At 37.4% G+C, this 23,623-nt stretch overlaps 2 protein-coding genes across 4 annotated transcripts in view; one reads left to right on the top strand and one right to left on the bottom strand.

The window, feature by feature from the left end:
* The window catches only part of LOC135107591 (HEAT repeat-containing protein 5B-like), a 35,689-nt gene extending 25,105 nt beyond the window's left edge, over nt 1–10,584 (bottom strand). Inside the window, exons 1-9 of one of the 3 annotated variants that reach the window (XM_064017617.1) lie at nt 10,403–10,584; nt 5,728–5,886; nt 4,648–4,859; nt 3,998–4,256; nt 3,105–3,282; nt 2,701–2,864; nt 1,902–2,151; nt 1,219–1,353; nt 286–466 (exon numbers count right to left, since the gene is read on the bottom strand). In XM_064017617.1, coding sequence (XP_063873687.1) covers nt 286–466; nt 1,219–1,353; nt 1,902–2,151; nt 2,701–2,864; nt 3,105–3,282; nt 3,998–4,256; nt 4,648–4,859; nt 5,728–5,856 — 1,508 coding nt within the window. In that variant the 5' untranslated portion in view covers nt 5,857–5,886; nt 10,403–10,584. Of the gene's footprint in view, nt 1–285; nt 467–1,218; nt 1,354–1,901; nt 2,152–2,700; nt 2,865–3,104; nt 3,283–3,997; nt 4,257–4,647; nt 4,860–5,727; nt 5,887–8,263; nt 8,422–10,397 lie in introns of those variants that run through there. The other 2 variants (XM_064017616.1, XM_064017615.1) reach the window with 2 other exon arrangements.
* A 2,335-nt stretch (nt 10,585–12,919) lies between these two features.
* Nucleotides 12,920–22,197, top strand: LOC135107592 (biorientation of chromosomes in cell division protein 1-like 1). The gene is made up of 7 exons (XM_064017618.1): nt 12,920–13,122; nt 15,181–15,305; nt 15,703–15,842; nt 16,215–16,399; nt 16,543–19,600; nt 20,002–20,091; nt 20,798–22,197. The coding sequence occupies exons 1-7, from the start codon at nt 12,946–12,948 to the stop codon at nt 20,917–20,919; spliced, it is 3,897 nt and encodes a 1,298-aa protein (XP_063873688.1). The 5' UTR covers nt 12,920–12,945; the 3' UTR covers nt 20,920–22,197.
* The last annotated feature ends 1,426 nt before the right edge of the window (nt 22,198–23,623 follow it).

Genomic DNA, 23,623 nt, shown 5'->3' on the forward strand with positions numbered 1-23,623 from the left:
GTTAAATTACTCATAAATAGTGTCCTTAGGAGAGAGAGAGAGAGAGAGAGAGAGAGAGAGAGAGAGAGAGAGAGAGAGAGAGAGAGAGAGAGAGAGAGAGAGAGAGAGAGAGAGAGAGAGAGAGAGAGAGAGAGAGAGAGAGAGAGAGAGAGAGAGAGAGAATGATGATGAAGTAAGACTGGTATGCATATATGAGAATAAGAGAATCTTTTACTATGACCATCCCCTTAAGGGAATTCCAATATCCAGTGCAGACATTAGCAAACAAACACAAACTTGACACACCTATAGCCAGCAATGGCTTCAGGGGAAGACTTAAGTGCATCGAGGCGGTCACAGCAGCGGGTGATGAGAGGGTGGAGCTGGGAGGGAAGGGCAAGACAGATGCAGCGAAGGCACCAGGCAGCATTCAGTCGTGCAGCACTGCTTGGGTGAAGCAGCACAGCCACCACTGCATCCACTAAATCTGAAGAATGCAATTACATGTTATATAATTTGTAAAAGAACTTAAAAACAAGTGTAAATAACAGAAATCAGCATGGTATACTCTTCCTCTTTTTTTTCAAATGCAGTAGTCATATCTAATGAGTTATCAATAAGCTTTGATCATAAAATCCCAATAAAAAGCTGTAGTATGTACTTGTATGATGAATGTGAGTGCATAAAAACCATGAAGTGCCTCAGGTCATAAATTCCTAAGAATTTATGAATAAAATTGTAATGAACTTATTTTAATTGCTGAAAAAAGGTTGAGGTTTCATTTAGGATAAATATCTAATTATATTTCAACATTAGTGATTAAATTTTCTGATGTTATAACAATGATTCCCAACCACATTCATAGCCATAATCATGGCATGGCATTATTCTATCAGTCTTCCAAATTCCTCTACTAATCTACTTCCCTTTCTGGTACCTCTCCATTATCCTAAAGACTCAGTGAACTGTCATACGTGCAAGTCTTAAATTAACAAGTACTGTCTTTTCTGGCACTCTCTGTTACTATCAAAATGTTGCCACATATATTAATTTAAAATCTGTTTTAAGCAAAGAATACTATATTTTCTGGCATCTGTATTTCACTCTCAAAAGATGCTCCATGAATCAATCTTTAATTATTGCTGAGATGTACTATTTTTCAGGCACTACTGTTACCCTCAATAAACATTGTCATATGAACAAATTAAGAAATAGTCTTAAACTAAGAAATGCACTCACTAAGATGTGTATCAAGAATTATTGTGGATGACGTAGTGCTGAGTGACTCCATAAGACAGCCAAGCTCTTGCAGCAGACAAACCAATACATGCTGTCCTCCTTCTCCTCCATCCTTGGTTCCCTCACCACTGACATCTGAAAATGTAATAATCATTCATAATTAGAAAAAAAAACATATCACAAGAAAAGAAAACAAAGAAGAGTAAGCAAACAAGATAAGACCAAAGCAAACACAATTACATGATATCATTTACTGGATGATTTTTTTACAAGAATCAAATTTCAGGAATGAGATAATTACATCAAAATTTCTACCTACATCTATTTCCTATTTATCAAATCTTCTGTCCTAAAAGAAGATAAACAACAACTAATAATACCACTTATAAATTAAAGCACTTATAAATTAAAGAAAAAGTGAAAACCTTCCTAATAACTCAATGCACATTATCCTAGCAGTTGTTTTGCTTTATTTATTTATTTCATTTTATTATTTATCTATTTTTTTTACCTTTTCTTCCATTGATTATTCATATCCATCTTTCTCATTAGGGGCTCTGCTTGAGTGAATATATCAATGCTATGATTTTCCCTTGCCCTCTTTCATGGCATTTCAAAATACTAAAAATAACAATTGAAAACTGGAATATTCAATACAATATAGCTGAATACAAGACACTTACCAACAGTATTCATATGCTTGATAATCAACTGAGTGATTTCTTTACAGGCTGCTGCTTGTGCTTTCTCTCCAATCATACGTCCCAGTGTGGCTCGCAAGATAAAGTTGACACACTTGCGTGAGTAGACAGCCTCTACATGGGAGGTGATGGCCTTTGGGCTGGCCACCAGTTCCATCAGGTGGGCCAACAGAGTGGACACATGACGTTCCAACCATAATGCACCCATCTCTTGCACAAATACCACATACGCCTACAAAAGTAAGAGTTATGAATTACCACATTGAAGAGCTTTGCAAAAATCATATGAAGATGGTGCACCATATCTATATTCATTTTAGATATGAACTTTTTAACCCTTTTACAGCTATGGTCAATCTCTGTTAACATTCAAAATGCTGTAAAAAGCTGTCTGCATAAAGAAAGGAGAAAAGACTGATTTTGCCTTTAGGCTACCAGACTTATTAAAATTACTGTAATACAAAAATAAGCATCTTAAAAGCTGTAGATGAAATTGTCTACCAGTGAAGTGTAGGGATGTGGCAACTACTTACTACTTTTGCTTTCTTGTGGCACAGCCAGCCTGGTTAATCAACCAAAGTGCTTGCCCCAAAACACACCACCACTATATGCACCATCTCAGATACATTAGCTGACAAGGCAATGAATCCCTGACCCCTTGTGGAAAAATATCTTAGTAAGTTATCTTGTCTATCTCTCTGAGAGAGAGAGAGAGAGAGAGAGAGAGAGAGAGAGAGAGAGAGAGAGAGAGAGAGAGAGAGAGAGAGAGAGATATACTGACCTGTGTTATGCCTACTCTAACTTCACGTGACACTGAGGATGAGCCTTTGATCATCTCCCCAGTCCCCTTCAGAAAGCTGTTTCCACCTCTTAAAAATCCTGTCAGCAAGACCGTCAGTGCCTCATCAAGTGACATCAGCTTTACAGCGCCTCCTTTGCTATTTCCTGAAATATTTATTTTTTTTAATATCAAACACTTCAAAATGTACCTAAAAAGGGCTCCACACAAAAGTCAAATCAACATGCCGCTTGGAAATACACACAAATCAGCAATGTTGAGTATTTTATTACATCCACACATAATGACTTTTGCACTCCATAATTTTTTTAACAATGTAATTTTACAAAATCTTATCCTGCCAATCAAGGTTGGAATATAGTTCATTGAGTAAGGATACAACTCACCTTTTACAAACTCTTTGGGTGGATTCTGTGTTGTTGCCAGTACAACTCCCAGCAGCTTGGCCACAGTGCATCGAACATCATAGTTACTGTTGTCAAATGCACGGTAACACAACTGAGACAAGTTTTCAATCTCTGTTGTGTACATGAATGGTGCATGTTTGGTCATTTCCATTAAGCACTGTTGGAAAAAATATTTACAGTCTTAATGAAATACAACCACTCATTTGATCAAACTATTTAATCACAAGAAAATGCCTAAAATCTTTCTTACTTCACTTTAGGGTGAATTACACATCAGTGATGAAAAGTATATGTAATAAAGATGAAATATAAACAAATATGAGTACACTTTAAAAAGTATATCTTGGTTATAAAATAAAATCATATAAAACAGTAAAAAGGAACTGAAATGATGTACTGATAAAAGCAATGTAAGTATTTTAGATGATAATTTGGTGAACTTTGGAGTGAGTGAATGAAAGAAAATGCATCTTTTGAGATTGTCAGACTGACAGTGGACAGCCAGAAGGTTAAAACTGTAAAGAAGAAAATATATATTTGAGGGATTACCTAATTCAAATTAATACTAGAATAGCAGAAAACAAGGACAGTAAGCACAGAACAGCATGTATATGGATATAATCATTGCTATTACTACTTCCTTTTGGAAATTTTGAAATGGAGTGAAGCAATAAATATATATAGATCCCTACAAAGACAGGTAGTAATACACAACAAAACTAAAACTTAACATGAGGGTATCAGTATCACCTTACCACATAGATAGTTAAAAGATAAAGCACCAGGGCCATGACCACCTTATAATAGATAAACAGATAAATAGGTTGATGAGGAAACACACACACAAACATCATTCCTGTAACAGAACTCACCAGAGCTGAGGCACATCTGACAGGAAGAGCCCGATCAGTGAGACCCATCTTGGCAGCCTTGTAAATATCCTTGTGTACATTGCCTGCTGCAGTGCCCATGCCCGCTGTGATCTTTTCCAAGGTCATCATGATCTCTATCCTCAGCTGGGACTCTGCATTCCTCAGTGCCTTGATGAGGATCTGCACAGTTTCCTCATATGACCGTCCCATCATGCGTCCTAACTTCTCATACATAGCACCAATGCAGGTCACTGCAGCACTGCACATGTGTATATTTGTTAGTGGTGATGCAGAAAAGATGATGTAGAAATTAATGCAATTAATCATCATAAAATCTTAGAAACCTTCAGATTTTTTTATAATTTCTTTTAGATATTTATAATCTCACATGATTATCATCATCATCATCATCATTCTGGTTGACATCCTTATTTTCCCTTATGGAGTTGGGCAGTTTATTAACCTCTGTCACTTTTTACAGTAAGAATATCTCTTCTCTGGTGTTCATCCTTGTCATATACAATAGATTATATTTTCAAATGTCTTCAAAATGAAAGCTCACTGCAAATTCACTACATCTACTTAATAAAATGACAAAGCACTTTATGGAGGTTGGAAGTTCAATCTCTTATAAACCCAAGACAACTTACAGTCTGGTTGGCAGATAGCTTGGTGAGTCATCTTTATTCTTGAGGACATCATTACATTTGTTGATGGTGTCAAAGAGGAGAAAAGTGTCCCCCACACTGAACAGGGTAGCCAGGCACCGCGCCACCAGCTTGCGTGTGGGCGGCCCTGGGGACTCGTTCATCTGCCCCACCAGCTGCGCCACCAGTTGCTTCTGGCATTCTTTGATATCAGACTGGGGGTGAGAAACCAGTGTGATCAATGACTGATTAATGTTAACTGCAATAAAGTACATCACATACACATAACAAGCTATCCTATCATCAAAGCTTGTGATGAGAGAGATGAATACACTTTATACATACTATATTCAGCCATCATATCCTTTAACCTTGTGATAACAATGAGAGAAATACACCAAATCCATAATACATTGTTCTATCATCTACTTTTGTGATGAGAGAGAACAAAAGATACCATATAAAAGTAATAAACTATCTTATCATTTGGCCTTGTAATGATAGAGGACAAAGTATATTAAACAAATATACAAAAAGCTATCCTTGAGATGAAAGAGAAAACCTTACGGAAAAAAAGTGCTTTTCAAAACTTTTTACTGGAAAAGCAACAGACAAGGAAGAAGTAAAAAGAACATTACAGAAGTTTTGAAAAGAAAGAAAAGATGAGAAAAAGAAACACATGACAGTGAAAGAAACAGACACTAGGGAATACAAAGGGTATCTCTCACCAGAACAATCCAAGAATGAATTAGTGCCAAACATACAAAAGCTGTCATACCATCTAATTTAGGATCATGTTCTGAAACACTTCTGTGCCTCTCCTCCACTACATTCAGGAGGCTCTAGTTGAAGTTACAGAGGTTTTTAATAGTGTTTTTTACAGCTCCAGTGACAGATTAACAAGATTTCTACACGATTAACTTGAGAAACACTCTTGAGAACCCAGCTAATCTCTGTGGCCTTTGAGAATAGTCATGGGTGAGACAGCAAAGCATATCTAATACAGCCTATAGTGACAATAGAGAGAAAGGTAGTATAGCACATACACACATATCGGCATGATCTGCTATCCTGCCGACTGACCTTGTGAGCAGCCTCCAAAACCTTGTCCAGAAAGCGAAGCCATTCAAACACAAATATTGGCCGCTTGGCTGGAGGGAGCTGGGCAAGAGCCTCCTCATTCAAGGTGAGACTGTGGCTCAGTTCCATCATGGTAATAGTTCCCTCTCTGCCAGCATGTACCTGAGGAAAAGGAACACAGTGCTACACTCCAGCCTCACAAATGCAAAATATCAGAGGAGAATAATGGATAATCAACAATATCAGATAAGTTCCTCTTTCCTACTTAAAGATTACTCAGTGCTAAGAGGGAAGGTGCTTTGTTTGGTTTTCTGGTGAGTCATGAAATTCCTGCTGAGGTCACCTGAGGAATGCAGGCAAGAATCATAAGCATGACTGAGTCTGAGATCAGTGATGAAAATATGAGAGAGTGAGGAAGAGAGAGAGCGAGAGAGTGGAGAAGAGAGGAGAGGAGAGGAGAGGAGAGGAGAGGAAAGAAAAGGAAAGGAAAGTAGAGGAGAGAGGAGAAGAGAAGAGAGGAGAGGAGAGGAGAGGAGAGGAGAGGAGAGGAGAGGAGAGGAGAGGAGAGGAGAGGAGAGGAGAGGAGAGGAGAAGAAAGAAAAGGAAAGGAAAGTAGAGGAGAGAGGAGAGGAGAGGAGAGGAGAGGAGAGGAGAGGAGAGGAGAAAGAAAAGAAAAAAGTAAGAGAAGAGAAGAGAAGAAAAGAGAAGAGAAGAGGAGAGTTTGGGGGGTCAATAGAAGTATAGTGAATGCGGTGAGCCACCCATCAGCTCTCTTTCCACCTCTATGGTAATTTGTACAATCATGGATGTCACCCCAGCATTGCCTCATCTAAACAATGGGAGTATGGAAATGAAAGGATCCAATAGTACATGGCTCACCACTAATCAAGCCATGATCCAAAAGGAGTTTCTTTGATCTTGCCTGTCCCAGCATTACATTAATAACTCAAGTCTAACAAATTTGTAATATCCATGAAGAAAAGCATTTACAGCTGCACTATTTACAACATATTCAAATCAGCCACTGGCTATGCTTGGGGGTGGGATATAATAGAATGGGTTAAGATATCTAATCAATTCCAAGCCAATATGACATCACTGTACTCATCCTATTAGTAGCTAGGATGGCTCATGATTGAGTAACTGATTTAATTTATTTTGTAAGATCTAGTCCTGCTTGTTTCATAAAACTTATAAATTAAATAATGCTAAGTCTCACAAGGATAACCCACAAAAGTGTTCAGCAACTTATTTCCCGTTGGATCCCTGACATGACACATGACAGTAGTCACACAGGAGTCAGGATGACCTATCACAGTCAAAAAGATTTTTGTTACATTTTTCACAATGCAATAAACTCATAAAAACAAATACATTTAAACTTTGAAATACTGCATAAGATTTCCACCCATTGCATGTACGAAGGTCTTATCTGAAAAAGAAAATCTAAAAATATTCATAAAAATTACAGTATATGAAATTCTCCCACCTATTATAATCCACAACACTCATCATATTAAGAACCAATCTAATCCCCTCATACATATAATCCTCTTATTCTATCACTTCAACACTCACATATACAAAAACTGGCTGCTTATTGCTTTTACTGTGTCATACATCTTTTCAAGCATCATGGAAACATTGAGAAATTAAACTGAAGGTTGAACAAACTGGCCACGTGAGACCTTGGAAGGAAATTCAATGACAGGGAACCCAACAGTAAATGATTGGCAAAGACCTTTCTTCAGCCTGACACATTAATACCTGGAGCTCACTGTCAATGCTGTTTACACTATAGTCTCTCAATGTTCTTCAATCAGCTCTGCATCCAAACACTACACCTCCTACACGACCTTCTAAGTTAATTATGCCTATGATACCTTCTGAGACATAATTCCTGCATAAGACACACAACTCAATCCCTTACCTGCATGTACTACTATGGCCGCCTTTAATTTCAGGACTGCCATACCTACAGATATTAGCTGCCCCCCCCCACCCATTTCCCACCTAACCCATGCCGATTATATCCTTCACCACACTGCTTGCCTTTCCAGGTAGCCAAGTAGGGAGGTAAACATCAGCCTAAAATGTCCCAAAATGACCTAGGTAATCAGAAAAAACGAGTACATTTGTTCATCTTCAACTCTTGTATCACTGCTGCTCTTGTTTTATTAATTATAATCTCCTCCTGCTAATGCCAAGCTCCCTAAAAGCTATTCTGGCAGAAGTAAGTTAGAATAAACAAACTATGAAGCTATACACGGAAAATAAATTCCATGAAAATACCACTACTTTCATCTTCCTCTTTATCACTTCCTATTCATTCTAACTAGACGGGCGAGTCCCACAGGTAACTCCCACCACGTTACTCTGACGAAAATTGGCCGAAATACACTATCTAGGAAGCTACATAACAAGAATAAGTAAACATCCCACGTAAACACCATCACTTTCACCTTCATCTCCTCACCACTTCCTGCTCATTATATTCGGACAGGTGAGTCTCACAGGTAAGGAAAGACGCCCCACTTACGCCAGGTTTTCTCCTTTGCTACCCAGGGGAAGGTGAAGGACTAGTGGTGCTGGTGTGTGTTTCCCTGGCGGCCTTACAGCTGACACCTCCACACTGACACACACTCACACATACTGACACACACACACATACACACGGGTTTGACGCACACACGAACACACAAACACACACTTGATCTTGAGCCTTGCGACTTATAACGTGTCATTGGGAACACACACACACACACACACACACACACACACAAACATTTTACAAAACCAGAAATAAAAGTACAAAGAGCAGCAACGAGATAAGTACCAAGTCTCAGAGGTTTAAGATGTGAAGAGAGATTAGAGAAATTAATGGAGCTATACCCAAACTGCTGGAGGTGAGACGAAAGAAAGAAGAAGAAAAAAAAATATTATGTATGACTATGGTGTGCAAATGTGTAGCAAAAAGTAAAGGACACACACACACACACACACACACACACACACGCCGGATAAAATTAAAAAGTAGGAGAGGAAAGCATAAGAATTCCACTTTCCTGTCCTATATTTGTCAGTATCATACCCCTATTTTGCACTTCTTCCTTCTCAATAAACTGTTCCTCTCATAGTTTAATTGTATTTGAATTAGTAAGATCACAAGGGGAAATTTGATAAGATCCGGTTTTATCGTGTTATCGTGAAGTGAACTCGTGCGTCTCCTTTCTTGCTGAAATGTCATAATAATAATAGTTCTGAACAAAACAACTAATAGGGAAAAATATGAGTCTTTCTCTTTCACTCGTGATTCCCATGCATTCCCTTAAAATCTCACATTCAATCACACAATTCTTCAATCATTTTCAGCAAACAACCCTGCAGGGACTCTCTCTCTCTCTCTCTCTCTCTCTCTCTCTCTCTCTCTCTCTCTCTCTCTCTCTCTCTCTCTCTCTCTCTCTCTCTCAAGTTTTCGTGTTAATCGCACAGATAAACAGCGGAAGCATTAGCAAGGATCAGAGGACAGAACGTTCGCTTTGATGCTTGGAAAAAAAATAATAATAATATATTTGTTTGATTTGGATTAAATTGTTTGATAAAAGAATGTTATCGTGTATCTGATGTAAAGGTTATGCGTATACAGTAAATCTAAACAAATGCCCCGTGTTGCCTCCTTTACGCATTAGTGTGGTGGTATCGGTATGAGTTATACGTTATGCGACATCCTGTCATGTTATGGGGATGTACTAAGAGAGGAGCAAAGGGCAGCGGCCAGTCTCCTCGCCTACATCTTATTAAAGCCCATTCCTATCACCACGTACGTGTTTTTTTTTTTTTTTTTTAATACATGATCAGATAGTCATTTTAATTATTTATTTTGTATTTACTTATAAGATGCCGTTAAACAATTATTAACAGAAAAAAAATCGAAGAATTCTTTGATAAAAGCTTTAGTTTTGGATATTCCTAAAACGCTGTCCAATAAAGTTACAAAGATCTTGGTGTGACATCAAAAAAGTGTAAGTCAGAAAGAATTGTTATTCCTTTCTTTGAGTACGTAATATTTATATCTCGGAAATCCTGATTTTTTTTTTTTTTTTGTAAATATTTTCTCTGTTATGTAATGCCATTATAAGTAAGGATAAAGTGTGCAGAACGGGACTTGAATGAACTTGAGTATTAAGCTATTTTAGTTTACCTTACAACATTTGGTTTTCTATTGAGTATGATCGATACAGAATAATCGAAGAACGGCTTTATTTTAAGGTTTACCTTTATGTAAATCTACATACATCGACAAAAAGTAAATAAATAAATTAATTAATAATAATAATAATAATAATAATAATAATAATAATAATTATAATAATAATAATAATAATAACAAACAAATAAATAAATAAAAACCGTTCCTGACGAGGTTTATTCCCTCTCTCCCCGCACCCTCACGAGAACTAGAGAGAACTAGATAATAAGGAAAAGAGAACGGAACAAGAGAAAAGATAAATTCTAACAACGATCTGGTGGATTACTAGTCCACTACCTCCCAGAACTTGTCTTGTCACTGAGAGCACATATCTACACATTACGGTACATACTTGCACAACATTTAATTCCGTGACTGAGGGATTATAGCCTCTCATGAGATTTTAAATTAGTGTAGAACGTACCGTACCTTGTTGAACCAGCTACCCTGAGCCGTCCCTTACAATGGCTGCTGACTGCTGAGCTGCGTGTAAACATGACCTGAATATCTGTTTTCATGAGAAAGTTCGTTCTGTCTGATAGAGAGAACACGTGTTTCCATCTGAATGCTCCCAGGATGGTTCTCAGCACCTCGTTTTACTCTGTCTTCAGTTTCTAGCGTCGCTGTAAGTGATGTTGAAAAAGAAGGGACTTGTGTACTAAATAGTGAGCACACCAAGGTGCGTCATAATAATGCCTTAAGTATTATAACAGCTGTTTTTCCCCATTCTTAACTGTGGTCTGCGAGATGGTGAAGCTGTTTTTTTTTTTATTTCACATTTAGCCAAGAAATTCAAGCACTCCTTTATGATGGCATTGGAGTTTGTCTCTTATTTGTACTACAATGTATAGCAAAATGTCCCTTTTTTTTTATTTAATGTTTGTCCCACTTCAAATGTAAAACTGGTGTCATCAAAATTTAGCATTTCATTAGCTGTTTATGAACTTTGTGGTGTACTTATCTCGTAACCCCCCCCACCCCCCGTCATTATAATGCAGGTTTGAAGTCTCACTGAGTCACTCATTGCAGTTCTGAGTTTACGTTTGTATGTGTATATCCTTATCTGATAACGAGATATTAGTTTTATCTGTACGTATTTGCAATACATTTAAGATTAGGGCTTGCACGTGGCATACCATTAATATGTGTTATGGAGAGAAATGTGTGTGTGTATTCACCTAGTTGTGGTTCACGGGAGGGGAATAATCTCATAGTATCCCGCTTCTGTATCTATCCATTTTGGTCTTAAAAGCATGGACAGTTACGACACTGACAACATCTTCACTGAGTTCATTCCATTTGTTCACACTTCTATGAGGAAAACTATACTTCTTGATGTCTCTTCTACAGTTAACTTTCTTCAACTTCTTACTGTGTCCCCTTGTACTCTGTATCTAAATTTATAAAACATTCTTTGTCCACATTTTCCATACCATTTATCATTCCACAGATGTTTATGAAATCTCTCTCTCTCTCTCTCTCTCTCTCTCTCTCTCTCTCTCTCTCTCTCTCTCTCTCTCTCTCTCTCTCTCTCTCTTATTTTCAAGGGTAGAAATTTCCATAATTTTTAATCTCTCTTCATAGGTTAACTTACTCAACTCCGGAACCATCTTAGTGACTGCTCTTTGTACTCTTTCTAATTTTACAATATTCCTCTTTGTATGAGGACACCACACCACTGCCGCATATTCCAGTCTTGGTCTTATCATGGAAATCAACATTTTTTTTTTTTTTTTATAATTCCATCATCTAAATATGAGAATGCGATTCTTACTCTTTTTAACAAATTCATCGTCTCTCCAGTAATTTTATCAATGTGTCTGTCTAGAGTCAAATTTTCACTAACTGTTACTCCCAAATCCACTTCCTCTTCTTACTTTTTTAACTTCACACCATCCATGTCATAATGATATTGTATTCTTTTCACACTCTTACCAAACTCCAAACTTATCCTAACTTTTGGGCATGACATTGGTAACAGCAGCAAAAATCCCCATCAAGTAGTAATATAAACATAAGGTGTAATAGTACAATGTAGATAGTGCTATGTCTATTTATCTGGGCGGAGATCCCCCGCCCTCTCCAAAGTTGTCTCCAGAGAAGCTCGACCTAACATTATATTTGAGTCATATGCTCATGTGTATGGGAAGGAGGATGTTGTGCTGTGACCGGAAGCACAAAGGTTTCAAAATAACCTTAGCACTTGGCCCGATGTCTGAAAACGCTGTCCTATTTTCCTGGTCAAGGATTCGCTCTCCGGCTAAGACCTGTCATGGCTAAAGATTTATCCTGGCCTCACAAATGAATATATCAGTGTTTCCATGGAGTACGCAAAGGGGGCGTTATTTGACAAGTGCATTCACCAGTGCACTGAAGAGGGTAGGGCTGATTACTTTTCCTTGAGAAGTCCCATTCCCTAAAACTTCCGTAAGATGCCTTTCCCTGATATGTAACTTGATCTCTTTGCTCTGATAAGTATTTCACCTCCAGCTTCTTCAAGGGTTACCAGTGGTTGAACCCTATTAAGAAATACACCCGTTCTGCCTTAATTTTGTCATTTGCAATGCAGATTGGAGATGTGCTTCTACGCTGAACAATATCGCTGAGTCCAGCATTCTGAGAGAGAGAGAGAGAGAGAGAGAGAGAGAGAGAGAGAGAGAGAGAGAGAGAGAGAGAGATGGGAGAATTTATGAACACTTAAATATTTTGGTGAAAAGATTTTAAGAAAAACAAGTTGAGATATTTTATTAAATATAAATTGTAAGAAATAATAATGATAAATTACTTACCAAAATATCAACATGTTATAAAGAAAGAAAAAGAAAAAGACAAACCACAAAACCTTATAAGAAAATCAAACGAAAAAATATTCAGCTACAAAATTAAGATTTCAACATCAGTAATGTACCAGTAGAAAAAAAAATATTAGGAAAATGGAAGAAGCTGGTGATGGCAGTGTTTTGTTTACCTTAATGGCGGCGGCGAGGGTGAAGGGAACTGTGCAGCAACCTTCCCCAGCCATGGATATCCCCGTGACGCAGCTGCCCCCGGGTGACCCAAGGCTGGTGGAAGCAATAGTGAGCCAGCTGAAGTCCAAGGGAATATTTGACCAGTTCAGAAAGGAGTGTTTGGCGGACGTGGACACCAAGGTAAGGAGACAAAGATGTTAGTTTTCTCTTTACCATTTCGATGGATTTGTTATGACGCGTGTTTTAATGGTTATGTGTAAAGGAAACTCATACACAGGGCTTGGTAGTTATTTTAGAAGCACGGTCTTTCTTTAGATCAACTGAAAGTTCTTGTTTATGGTTGTGATGCAATTACGTAGGAGTCCAGTTAGTTGTATATGTATGTTGATTTTGTGATAGATCTGTCAAACCCAGTCACTGAGTAGTTTTGAAGTTCCCGATATATATTGACCGATGAGGAAGAGAAGGCCCCCATCAAGGTAAGAAAAGTAATTAAGTAAGATTTTAAGATTAGATTTCAAGAATAGAGGGTACTTTAAAATCCATAAATTGTTATAAACGGTGTGCGGCCAACCTGGACCATTCACTTTTATCAACTCGTCCCACCTGATGAACGAACTTGAACCATTTAGCAATACCAACTACATCACTACAACTTTATTGTATTCATAGCAAATGTAATGCATATAAAATAAATCAAGTTACTATTGATATGGAGGTAAGCATTTGGAGTGCAATTCCAGAAAGCCTGCCAGATGGTATAATTCAAGGTGCAGCTTTCATTGGGGCAGGCAGTGTGGTGGAAAATTCAAGAATTGGCCTTCGAGTAGCTTACATAAATGATGTTGAAACGCATAGATATCTCAGGAAAGTCCTGGCATTGTCTTACATCCCTGCAGACCACATTGAAGAACTCTTCATAAGATTTTAGAGAAAAGTAAACAGCTTTCAGGCCCTCGTCAGTCTTCAAGAATACATAAGAAAAAAAAGACCTGAATCTTTTCCAACATTTGGCTTCTCAGTGCATGGTGCGTATTAGGTAGAAGCTTCTGTACAAATAACCATTTGGAAGGATGGCATAATAGGGTAAATAAGAAGGCACACAAAAGACAACTCAGCTTTTACTTGCTCAGAAAATTACTCAATGATGAGGCCAAACTAATAACTCTGTAAGTGCATCTCCTCTCAGGGGAAGGTACAAAGACAACGTATCAAATACACAACATACCATGGTCAACTTGGTAAGCTCTGGGAGAGTACAACACGGGTGAGAGGTCTTCATCAAGTTTACTGAGAGCATGTTCCTGCTATATTGCAGTGTGCACTTGATAAAAAGTAGTTGTTTTAAGTCAATGTAATTTCATGGTTTAGTACATATGTTTTTATTACTTTTGCTTTTAGCAACTGACTGCAACTTACTGTACCATATAAATATGCACTGTGCACTTGGAGGTAATAGATTAAATTTATTTTGTAATTTCTAGCAGGTGTTTCTTTGTGTTGAATAAGCAATGGACTGTGTTGGTATGCAGTTTTCCAACTTGGTCATAGGCAGAGTTGGCAATAGATCAAATTGACAATGGGCTGAGTTGACTGGGATTTGCTACAAACTACATTATTTTAATTTCAAGATTGTTTTTAGAAAGGTTTTACATTGATATATTTATTTATTTTATTTATTTATTTATTTATTTATTTATTTTTACTTATTTATTTTTTTCATTAATGAGGAAACCTCATCAAAGAAGAATCATCTAAATTTTTATTGAAAACTACACTTGACCTTGTTTTTGTTGAATGCAATACTACCTTCAAATTATGGTGATTCCGTCCATGTGTGTTTGCTGCCACTGAAACTCAAATCTTGAGGTGCGTGACTGATTGCATGGCTGAAGGGTATTTCTTGAGTTGTGGAATCAGTTGCACAACTGAGTGGAAACACCTTCACTGACTTAAATTGTCCTTGCAGGTGTGCTACTAAAATCACCTGGCAACAAGCCCTTACTACAATGTGCATTTCTGCCAAAGAACTTATCTCTTCCTTTAGGGGATTGTGTACCTATGTCTATTAGCATTATTTAATATGTATGAAAGATCCATGTAAGAAAGAAAACAGCTATATGTTACTTTTTGGATTTACAAATTTGAGTCTAGTTAGTAACTAAACAGTATCAGTTATACACAAGAGTAAAGCTTCTAATGTACATTGAGAGTATTAATCAGCTCTTTAATTTTCAGCCGGCCTTCCAAAACTTGCGGCAGCGAGTGGAGGGACATGTAAACAAATTTCTAGAGAAGATAGTCTGGAAGAATGACATCAATAAGAACCAGCTACGAGATGGTGTGCGGAAACATGTCAACAGGTGAGTTGATTGTGTGTACAACATTTGGTCCAAGTATAAATCAAGTAAGGAATTAACATTGTTTATTAGTAATCGAAAGAATGAAAAAGGAAGACATTGCCTACAACTGCAGTGATTGGCAGAGACTCATAACCTGCCCAGTTTTGTAAGGAAAATAAGAACATTAAGCAACATAATAAATTAAAAGAGATTTCTTCAGCTAGCCTCATTGATCAAGTTCTTCATTGACTGTGTGCAGCATTTTGCATTTAACAATGTAGTGGACATGACAAGTGGTAGTTGAGCTGCAGCAGTGGTGCTGCCATCTGTGCCCTTAGTCCTCAAATTTTCATTTTTCAGTTATTTTCAAGATAATTGTATTGCCCCGCTGTTATTCATTCAAGTGTACATATTTCAGCTTGGGCATTTTGGATTCTGGTATTGATGCCATCATCACTCAAGTTGTCAACCCCAAGATCAAACCACTCATTCTTCCTTATGTTGAAGACACAGTGTACGCCTTCCTTCAGATTGACAAACCTAAGAGAGAGCGACAAGGTATGTTGTTATATCTGTACATTCACTGCTTTAAAAAATCTCAGCATTGTAAATAATCACATTTTCCTCTTCACACATAAAGTATTCATCTTGTTTCTGCCTTTCTTCTACTTTTAAATTCTATTATGGCTGGCTCAGTTTTCCCTTTCATAGGTATGGTTGCCATTTGTTAACATTTATAACATTGTAAAAGTTATTTTCATGCACATGCAAAAGAAGAGTGAATAGTAGAAGATAAATTTGTCTTTTCTAAGCTCCAGAATGATTTAAGAGAAAAACATAAAAAAAGTATCAAAAAATTTATATAGTAAGTGATTACAGTATAAAACTGTATAGCAGTGGAAGGGTTACCATGTAACAATAATATTACAGACTCAGTCACAAATGTCCCAGAGGACTCTCCTGCTTTGCTGGTCAACACAGCCCCAGAAATCAAGCCTAGCCTTCTGCCCATGGAAACTGATGTGATTTCTTCAGAAGAGGATGATATCTTAGCTCGGGAATCCCCTGAGAGTGAACACAAATCCTCCCCAAACTCACATGGGGATTTCATGGAGGTATTTTAAAAAGAATTGACAATCTTATCAAATTTGATTTTTTTCACTGCATGATAATTTTAGCTGCTCCCATTGTGGAAATGTTAGCTTGGTATATAGATAAATGATAGGTTTATAAGACTAATATCTTATTCTCTTTTCAGCCTGATAATGAAAATGCTCAAGATGGCTTTGAAACTTTCCCATCAGCTGATGATGAAAATAACACAGACACTGTTACCTCTCATGTACAGAAGCTTTCACTGTCAGACAATGCAGAAGAGAACAAATCTGGGCCAGTTGCTAAGCCTCCATTACCACTGTTTGATGATCAGTCTCTTGATAGCATCTCATCTAATTCTTCTGGTCTTACTTTTTCAACCCTGTCTGGAAAAGGTTCACCTGGAAGCAGGAAGTCCCTTGATCTTACAGAAAAAGATGACAGTGCTAAATTACAAGAGCCAAGATCTGCTACATCAACTCCATTGGTTGATGAGAAACCAATGGATGATGAAGTGTCTCAGTCTTCTATGGATTCTGAACCACTGAAAGAGTTTCCTGTCTCAGCTTCAGAACCAAAGTCCGTGGAATCTCACTCTCCCAGCCTCGATGCTCCTGCCATGTCTACCCCATCACATTCCAGCATTGGAGCAGAGAAAGATGATCAGACTGTCGTGTCAGGTGCAAGCCTTATTAGTCAAGATGATGATTCACAAGGAAGCAGAGGGTCAACTTCAAAAAATAGTGTTTCATCTTATAAATCTGAATCAGAAGAGAAAGCCAAGTCTGAAAAATCTGAAGGAGAATTATCAACCTCGAGTTCAGAGATGAGTGACACAGATAACAAAGGGAAGTCAGAACAACCACATAGTGAAGGAAAACACTATTCAGACAGTTCTCAGAAATCAAGCAAACACAAGAGTGAACACAGGAGTAAATCAGACTCGCATAAAGAGCGTGAGAAGGATAAGGATAGAGATTCAAAGCATGGGAAAGATAAAGAGAAGAAGCATTCCAAGTCCAGGGATGATCACCACTCCCATCGAGACAAGGACAAGAAGCACCACAGGAGGGACAGAGATCATGATGGGGACAAGGAGCGGTCTCGAAGCCATCACCACCAGTCGTCATCCAGCTCCAGCAAAGACAGTTCAAGCTCAGGGAAGACCTCCAGTGAGAAGGACAAGGACCGTTCAAGCCATCATTCAGGAGACAAGTCTTCTGAGGGCAAGAGCAGGCGTGAAAATGTTGGTGAAAAGGAGAGCAAGTCAAGCAGCCCTGTGGAAGCCAAATCAGAAGGTAATAGTAGTGATACCAGTGTTGCATCCAATAAGCATGATGGTGATAAGATTGATGGAAAGCCTAGCAGCAAATCAGAAGGCAAGAGTGAAAAGGGTGAAGTCAGATCCAGCAGCAAAAGTGAGAAGAGCAGCAAACACAGCAGCAGCAGCAGTAGCAAGTCAGAGAGTAAAACAGAGAAACATCACAGCAAATCAAGTTCTAAATCAGACAGTAAATCCGGTAAGGCAAGTAGTGACAAGACAGACAAAAAACATGATGCCCACTCCAGCAAGCATTCATCTAAGCACAAAAAACATGAAGGTGAAAGGAGTCACTCTGATAAGGATAAACATAGGAGTAGCAGCAAAGATGACAAGAAAAAGAAAGATGAGAAGGACATAAAAGAAAAAGATAAATTATTTCAACCAGATCTGCTTTCAAGAGTTAAAGAAGACAAAGAATCTAAACCTGAGAGGGAAGTAAAGGAAAAGAAACTTGACAAAGAAGGTAAGAAAGATACTGAGACAAAAGAGGAGACCCGTCACAAGGAAGACCACAAAAGTAGCAAGGAAGATAAGGATAAGGTTGATAAGGAAGATAAAAAGAAAATTGACAAGGAAGAGAAACACAAATTGAAAGATGGAAAAGTCACTTCAAAAGAAGAGAAGAAACAGAAGAGTGTGAAATCAGAGGAAAGTAATGACAAGAAATTAAAAAGTCCAAAGGAAACCGTTGCTAAGAATAATATATCTTCCTCAAAGGATTCTGATACTAAGGATGATGCACTTGTACTACTTAATGATGACAAGAATATCATGGTACTCAGCTATGATGATGATGATGATGAAGATGATGGCAAACCACTGCTGACGAAGAAAAAGAAACCATCTCAGAAAAAGCTGGCTTGTAAGAGTGATGACGAAGAGCTGCTGCCAAAGACGAAGAGGGAGAAAAGGGTTCTGAGAAAGGGAGGCAGTGTTAGTGAAGACGAGTCACTTCTGAAGACAAAAAAAGAAAAGGAGGTAGTTACAGAAAAGCAGACTCATAATAGTGATGATGGTAATGATGAACCAATACGCAAGACCAGGAAAGGTAGAAGAGCACTTAACAGGGTGAACTATGATGAAAAAAGTGATAGTGCCAATGATGATAATAATAATGATGATGACAATGATGATGAGCCACCTGCTAAGACCAAGAACAACCAAAAAGTATTGAAAAAGATCAGCTTTGAAGACAACAACAATGATGACAATAGTGATGATGACAACAATGATGACGATGATGATGATAATGATGATAAACTGGTTCTTAAGGGAAAGAGAGGGAGGAAGTCAACTAAAAAGCAGCTCAGAAGTATGAAGAAAGCCAAGAAGATTGAGAAAAAGAAGCTAGGGGTGAAAAGTACAAAGAAAAATAATGAAAAAGATACAGAGCCTGACTTTGAAGGATTCGACAATGTGGAACAGGATACAAGACTTTTTGATTTCCTCTCAAGGACACAGCGAGTTCCTGATGAAATGGACGTGGAGTACAGTGAGTGGTTTGATGACAGTGACTTGCGCATCATGGTTAGTGAAAGTGACATACAGGAAAGGATGAACTTCAGTGAGTTTCTGTCATGTATGCATAAACTTGGAGCCATTGTGAGAGAGTCTAGTGTAGATACAGAGCAGGAGGGTGAGTCAGTCAGTAAAGACTTTGAGCTTCCCAAGACTGAGGACGTCATTGAGAAAAAAACCAGTGCACCTTTACAAGGAAAGCGTAGAAGAATGTCGACATCGAGCTCAACGTCTTCGAGTGCAAGTTCCTCCGGGTCTCCCAAACACAAGAAGGCAAGAACTGGTCACCAGCTGATAGAGCAAGATCCAGTGATTGTCAGTGGATTTGCCCTCCTCACTCCTGAAGATGATGGTAATAGGACATCAAGTAGAGATTATGGTAAGTACACCATTTTATTTTTAAATTAGTGCCTTCCAACAGTTATGGCTCCCATTATCAGTTATCATTAGTTTCCCAGATAAAGCAGCTTACTGTTCTGTAGGAATTCTCTCTCTCTCTCTCTCTCTCTCTCTCTCTCTCTCTCTCTCTCTCTCTCTCTCTCTCTCTCTCTCTCTCTCTCTCTCTCTCTCTCTCTCTCTCTCTCTCTCTCTCTCTCTCTCTCTCTCTCTCTCTCTCTCTCTCTCTCTCTCTTGGATGCTTTGGATTGTGTGAAAGAATACTTCCTTCATATATACAGTCCTCTTGTGTGGATGTCAGCCTGGTATGTGGAAAGATTGACCTTGTTTCTTTTTCCTGATGCACAGTACATTAACTCGCATTACATTATTTCATGATTACAGAAGTTGATTATAGCCAAAGGATCACCACATATAGTCCCCTGTCCCCTGCAAGTGATTCTTCAGCAGATGATGGAAAAGCAAAATTGGCAGGTAAGCAATTGTATGAATTGAAATTGCCTTGTCTAGTGTTTGGTTGTATCTTGACCACTATCTGGCATCTGTATATATTATTAAATTCCTAAATAATGTACAATAGATTTAGATAACAAGGTGTGAAGTGGAGGATGCAATGAATGTGGTGAGGAAGTACAAATTGAGCTTTACTACTTTTACTGTTGGAAGGACACTTTGGTGTTGGCCAAGCCCCATTAGCTAATCTTCCATATCACACAATTTTTCTTTAATATATGAGTTCTTTTTAGTTTTAATTGAAATTCAAGTATTATGTTAGCTCATCAAACCATGCAGTGTTATGAATGGTCTGGGTTTCAAGATAATAGTCTTGGTTTTACATAAATATTACACCATTTGACAATGTAGCTTTGTGGTGTTGTCATGTAGGTTGAGAACACCCAGGGTGCTTATTGGTAGGGTCAGATGACTCAGGTCAGAGAGGGGTGACTGAGAGGTCACACCCTTGCGGGCTGCTACCCATAATGGAAGCAACACAAGAAAACATTAGCAAATGGTCAGATGATGACATCTTAGAATAAAGATCAGATAGAGAATTAGGCCTACAGGGGAAATATATATATATATATATATATATATATATATATATATATATATATATATATATATATATATATATATATATATATATATATATATATAAACAATTTGTATCACCCAACAGATCCAAGTCCCAGAGATGTGAGACCAGTACCAGCAGTTGACAGTAACCAGGATATTAAAAATGATGAAATATTCAAGCCAGTCAGCACATGGAATAATGAAGAAAGAAATCTTTCTGTGTAGTGTGGGTGTAACTGTCTCATAAGACTTACTTGTGGTATATTGTTGCAGATTGTGCAAAACATATAAACCATAAGGCCATTAGCCTTATGATACATTTTAGAGGTGCAAAATACTTTAAAATTGCAACATTGTTGCATTTGTATATTTGTAAGTTTATGGACAGAAGATCCCTCACTGAAAGCCCAGTGAATCATGGAATGACTCTCTGGAAATACTATTTTTAATTTATTTATTGTAATAAAATACTTCGTGCATCTGCTGATAGTAATTTGAATGTAATGCAATAGTCTTTGTAAAAATTGGAAGTTAAAAAGAAAAGTTCATACAATATACAACCCATAACAGTGGCCAGCTGTGATTTTGCTGCTCCTCTACTTACCCTATTAGTATTACTACTTGATATATGGGCTTATTGGGAATTGACTAAACAAAATGTTGAGAAATTGAATGTTCTGTTTTAAATCTCTGTACTCAGAATGGAACTCAGGTTTTTTCCTATCTCATTTACCATCATAATGGTACATTTATTTATTCTTGCCAAAGTTCTGATGACAAATTTTTTCAGTTGAATATAGCAACAAATAACGGCATTTTCTGAGTTTGGTGTTATGCTGTGTCTGTCTAATCTTAGAGGTATCACTGTTAAGTTTTCTTCAATCAAGGCAACATTCTGGAGCATGCAATATATATATATATATATATATATATATATATATATATATATATATATATATATATATATATATATATATATATATATATATATATATATATATTGTCATTATTAAAAGAGAATTTTAAAGGGACACCTAATGATTTTGCATCAAATTTTTTTTTTGTAAAAAATTCAAAATGTCTTCATATTGTAAATGAACAAAAATTCATATTGTAAATGAACAAAAATTTTGATAAATGGTGACCTAAAAAAATATGAAAATTCAGAGTTATAGGGATATATATACTTAGAGTGCTCTCTCTCTCTCTCTCTCTCTCTCTCTCTCTCTCTCTGTTTTTGTTGAAAAATTGTGGTTAGATATTTTTCAGTTTAAAGGGCTTGTGTCTGAGGACTTATCAGTATTTTAACATAGCCTTTTTGACATTGTCATGAAAGTATGGCTAAAAATGTATTGTTGATACTAGAACTACAGGCTGGTCACTTGTGTATTGGATTTAGTTCATAAAATGAGCAGCATTCAGAGTATATCTTTGTGAAAAGCTTAGGTGTAAATATGTTTGTGCATTTCAAAATAGTTTTTGAAATATATAATATAAAATATTGTTTTTTTATTGATCTTCATACCAGAAAATGTATGCTTGAGTTATGATGTAATTTCAAGATGATAATTGTGTGGTATGGTCTTAGAAAGCATGTGTTTTTTTTTTTTTTTTGTATTACATAACTCACTTGAGACTCAACAGTTAACTTGAGAACAACATTGTTAATTCTGTGCTTTACATGGATTCTTTATATTTAGTGGAGATGAAAATGATAAATTTATGTGATGGGGAAGCCATCTGTCTTAACCACACCAGATGAAAAGTTTATCCTATGTCACAAGTATGAAGAATTTTTTGTAATGTATGCCTAAAAAAAACAGAAATACAAGACAGATAAGATTATGCATTGGAGCAGGATATAGGTATATCCAATCCCCAGCAAGTGATGGAAGCTGTTGACATGAACACAAATGTGAAATAGGACTGTACATGCATTAAGAATCTGTCAATATGCAGTATGTTGACCACCAGGTGTTTTAATCTAATACCAAATAGAGAACAGAGCAACTACAAATATAATGACTCAGCACATCTCTCCCACTTCCTAGTATGCCCAAGTACCAGATTGAGGATCAGTACTTTTCACTGTTACTCATCTCTTGGTTAAAGGAAGGTGAACACACAGTGAACATGAGGGAAGAAACATAATGGACTTGGCAGCTCCAAGACAAACCTTAAGCAGCATGTTGATTGGCCCCACATGCACCAGGCAAGGTGTTGGTTTGTAGCCATAGTGGTGAGTTCACCTCCCCATTGCCAAATGTGCTACCCATAGCTGGCTCTTGTTTATTACCAATTCTCACTCATGAAGAGACAAACTCACAATGTTTTGACCTAATTAAAAGGGAGTACACTTAATAGCATTACCAAAATTCCTGTTTTCTTCTGGTGGTGACATCGCCCTTTTGGTCTAAGAGCCTTGATTTACGGATTAGGGAAAACACAAGTTGCCTTGTGATAGTCTACTGGCCTCCCTATATTCTTATATTTGCAATACATTTAAAACACCTTACAGCTTGCTGTTCCCCTAATGGCTCTCACACACCAAGAACAACACACTGGCCACCCTCACTAACCATTACCTCACAGTAACGGAAGAAAGCATGCAGAGTATCAGTACTGCTTAAGTTCATACCATTTGTAATACCATGAGTGTCTTTATTTTCAAAAAAGACTGAACAAGTGTTGTTAGTAAAAAAAAAAAAATGGAAAGCTGTTGAATAGATACTAAACTGAAAAGAATCAACATCTAACACAACCTGTGCTGTAGTGGTTTATGTCAGACAAGGATGACCAAAATCCACTGGAGACCTTGGTGATCAGCTTGACATAAAATCAGAATTTCATATGAACATCGTGTAAGAGAACTGAACCCTGGTTACTTCCTCATATAGCTACATTTAAGATAAATTTCTTACAGTAGCAA

Source organism: Scylla paramamosain, chromosome 15 (assembly GCF_035594125.1).
Source record: "Scylla paramamosain isolate STU-SP2022 chromosome 15, ASM3559412v1, whole genome shotgun sequence".
NCBI lineage: Eukaryota > Metazoa > Arthropoda > Malacostraca > Decapoda > Portunidae > Scylla > Scylla paramamosain.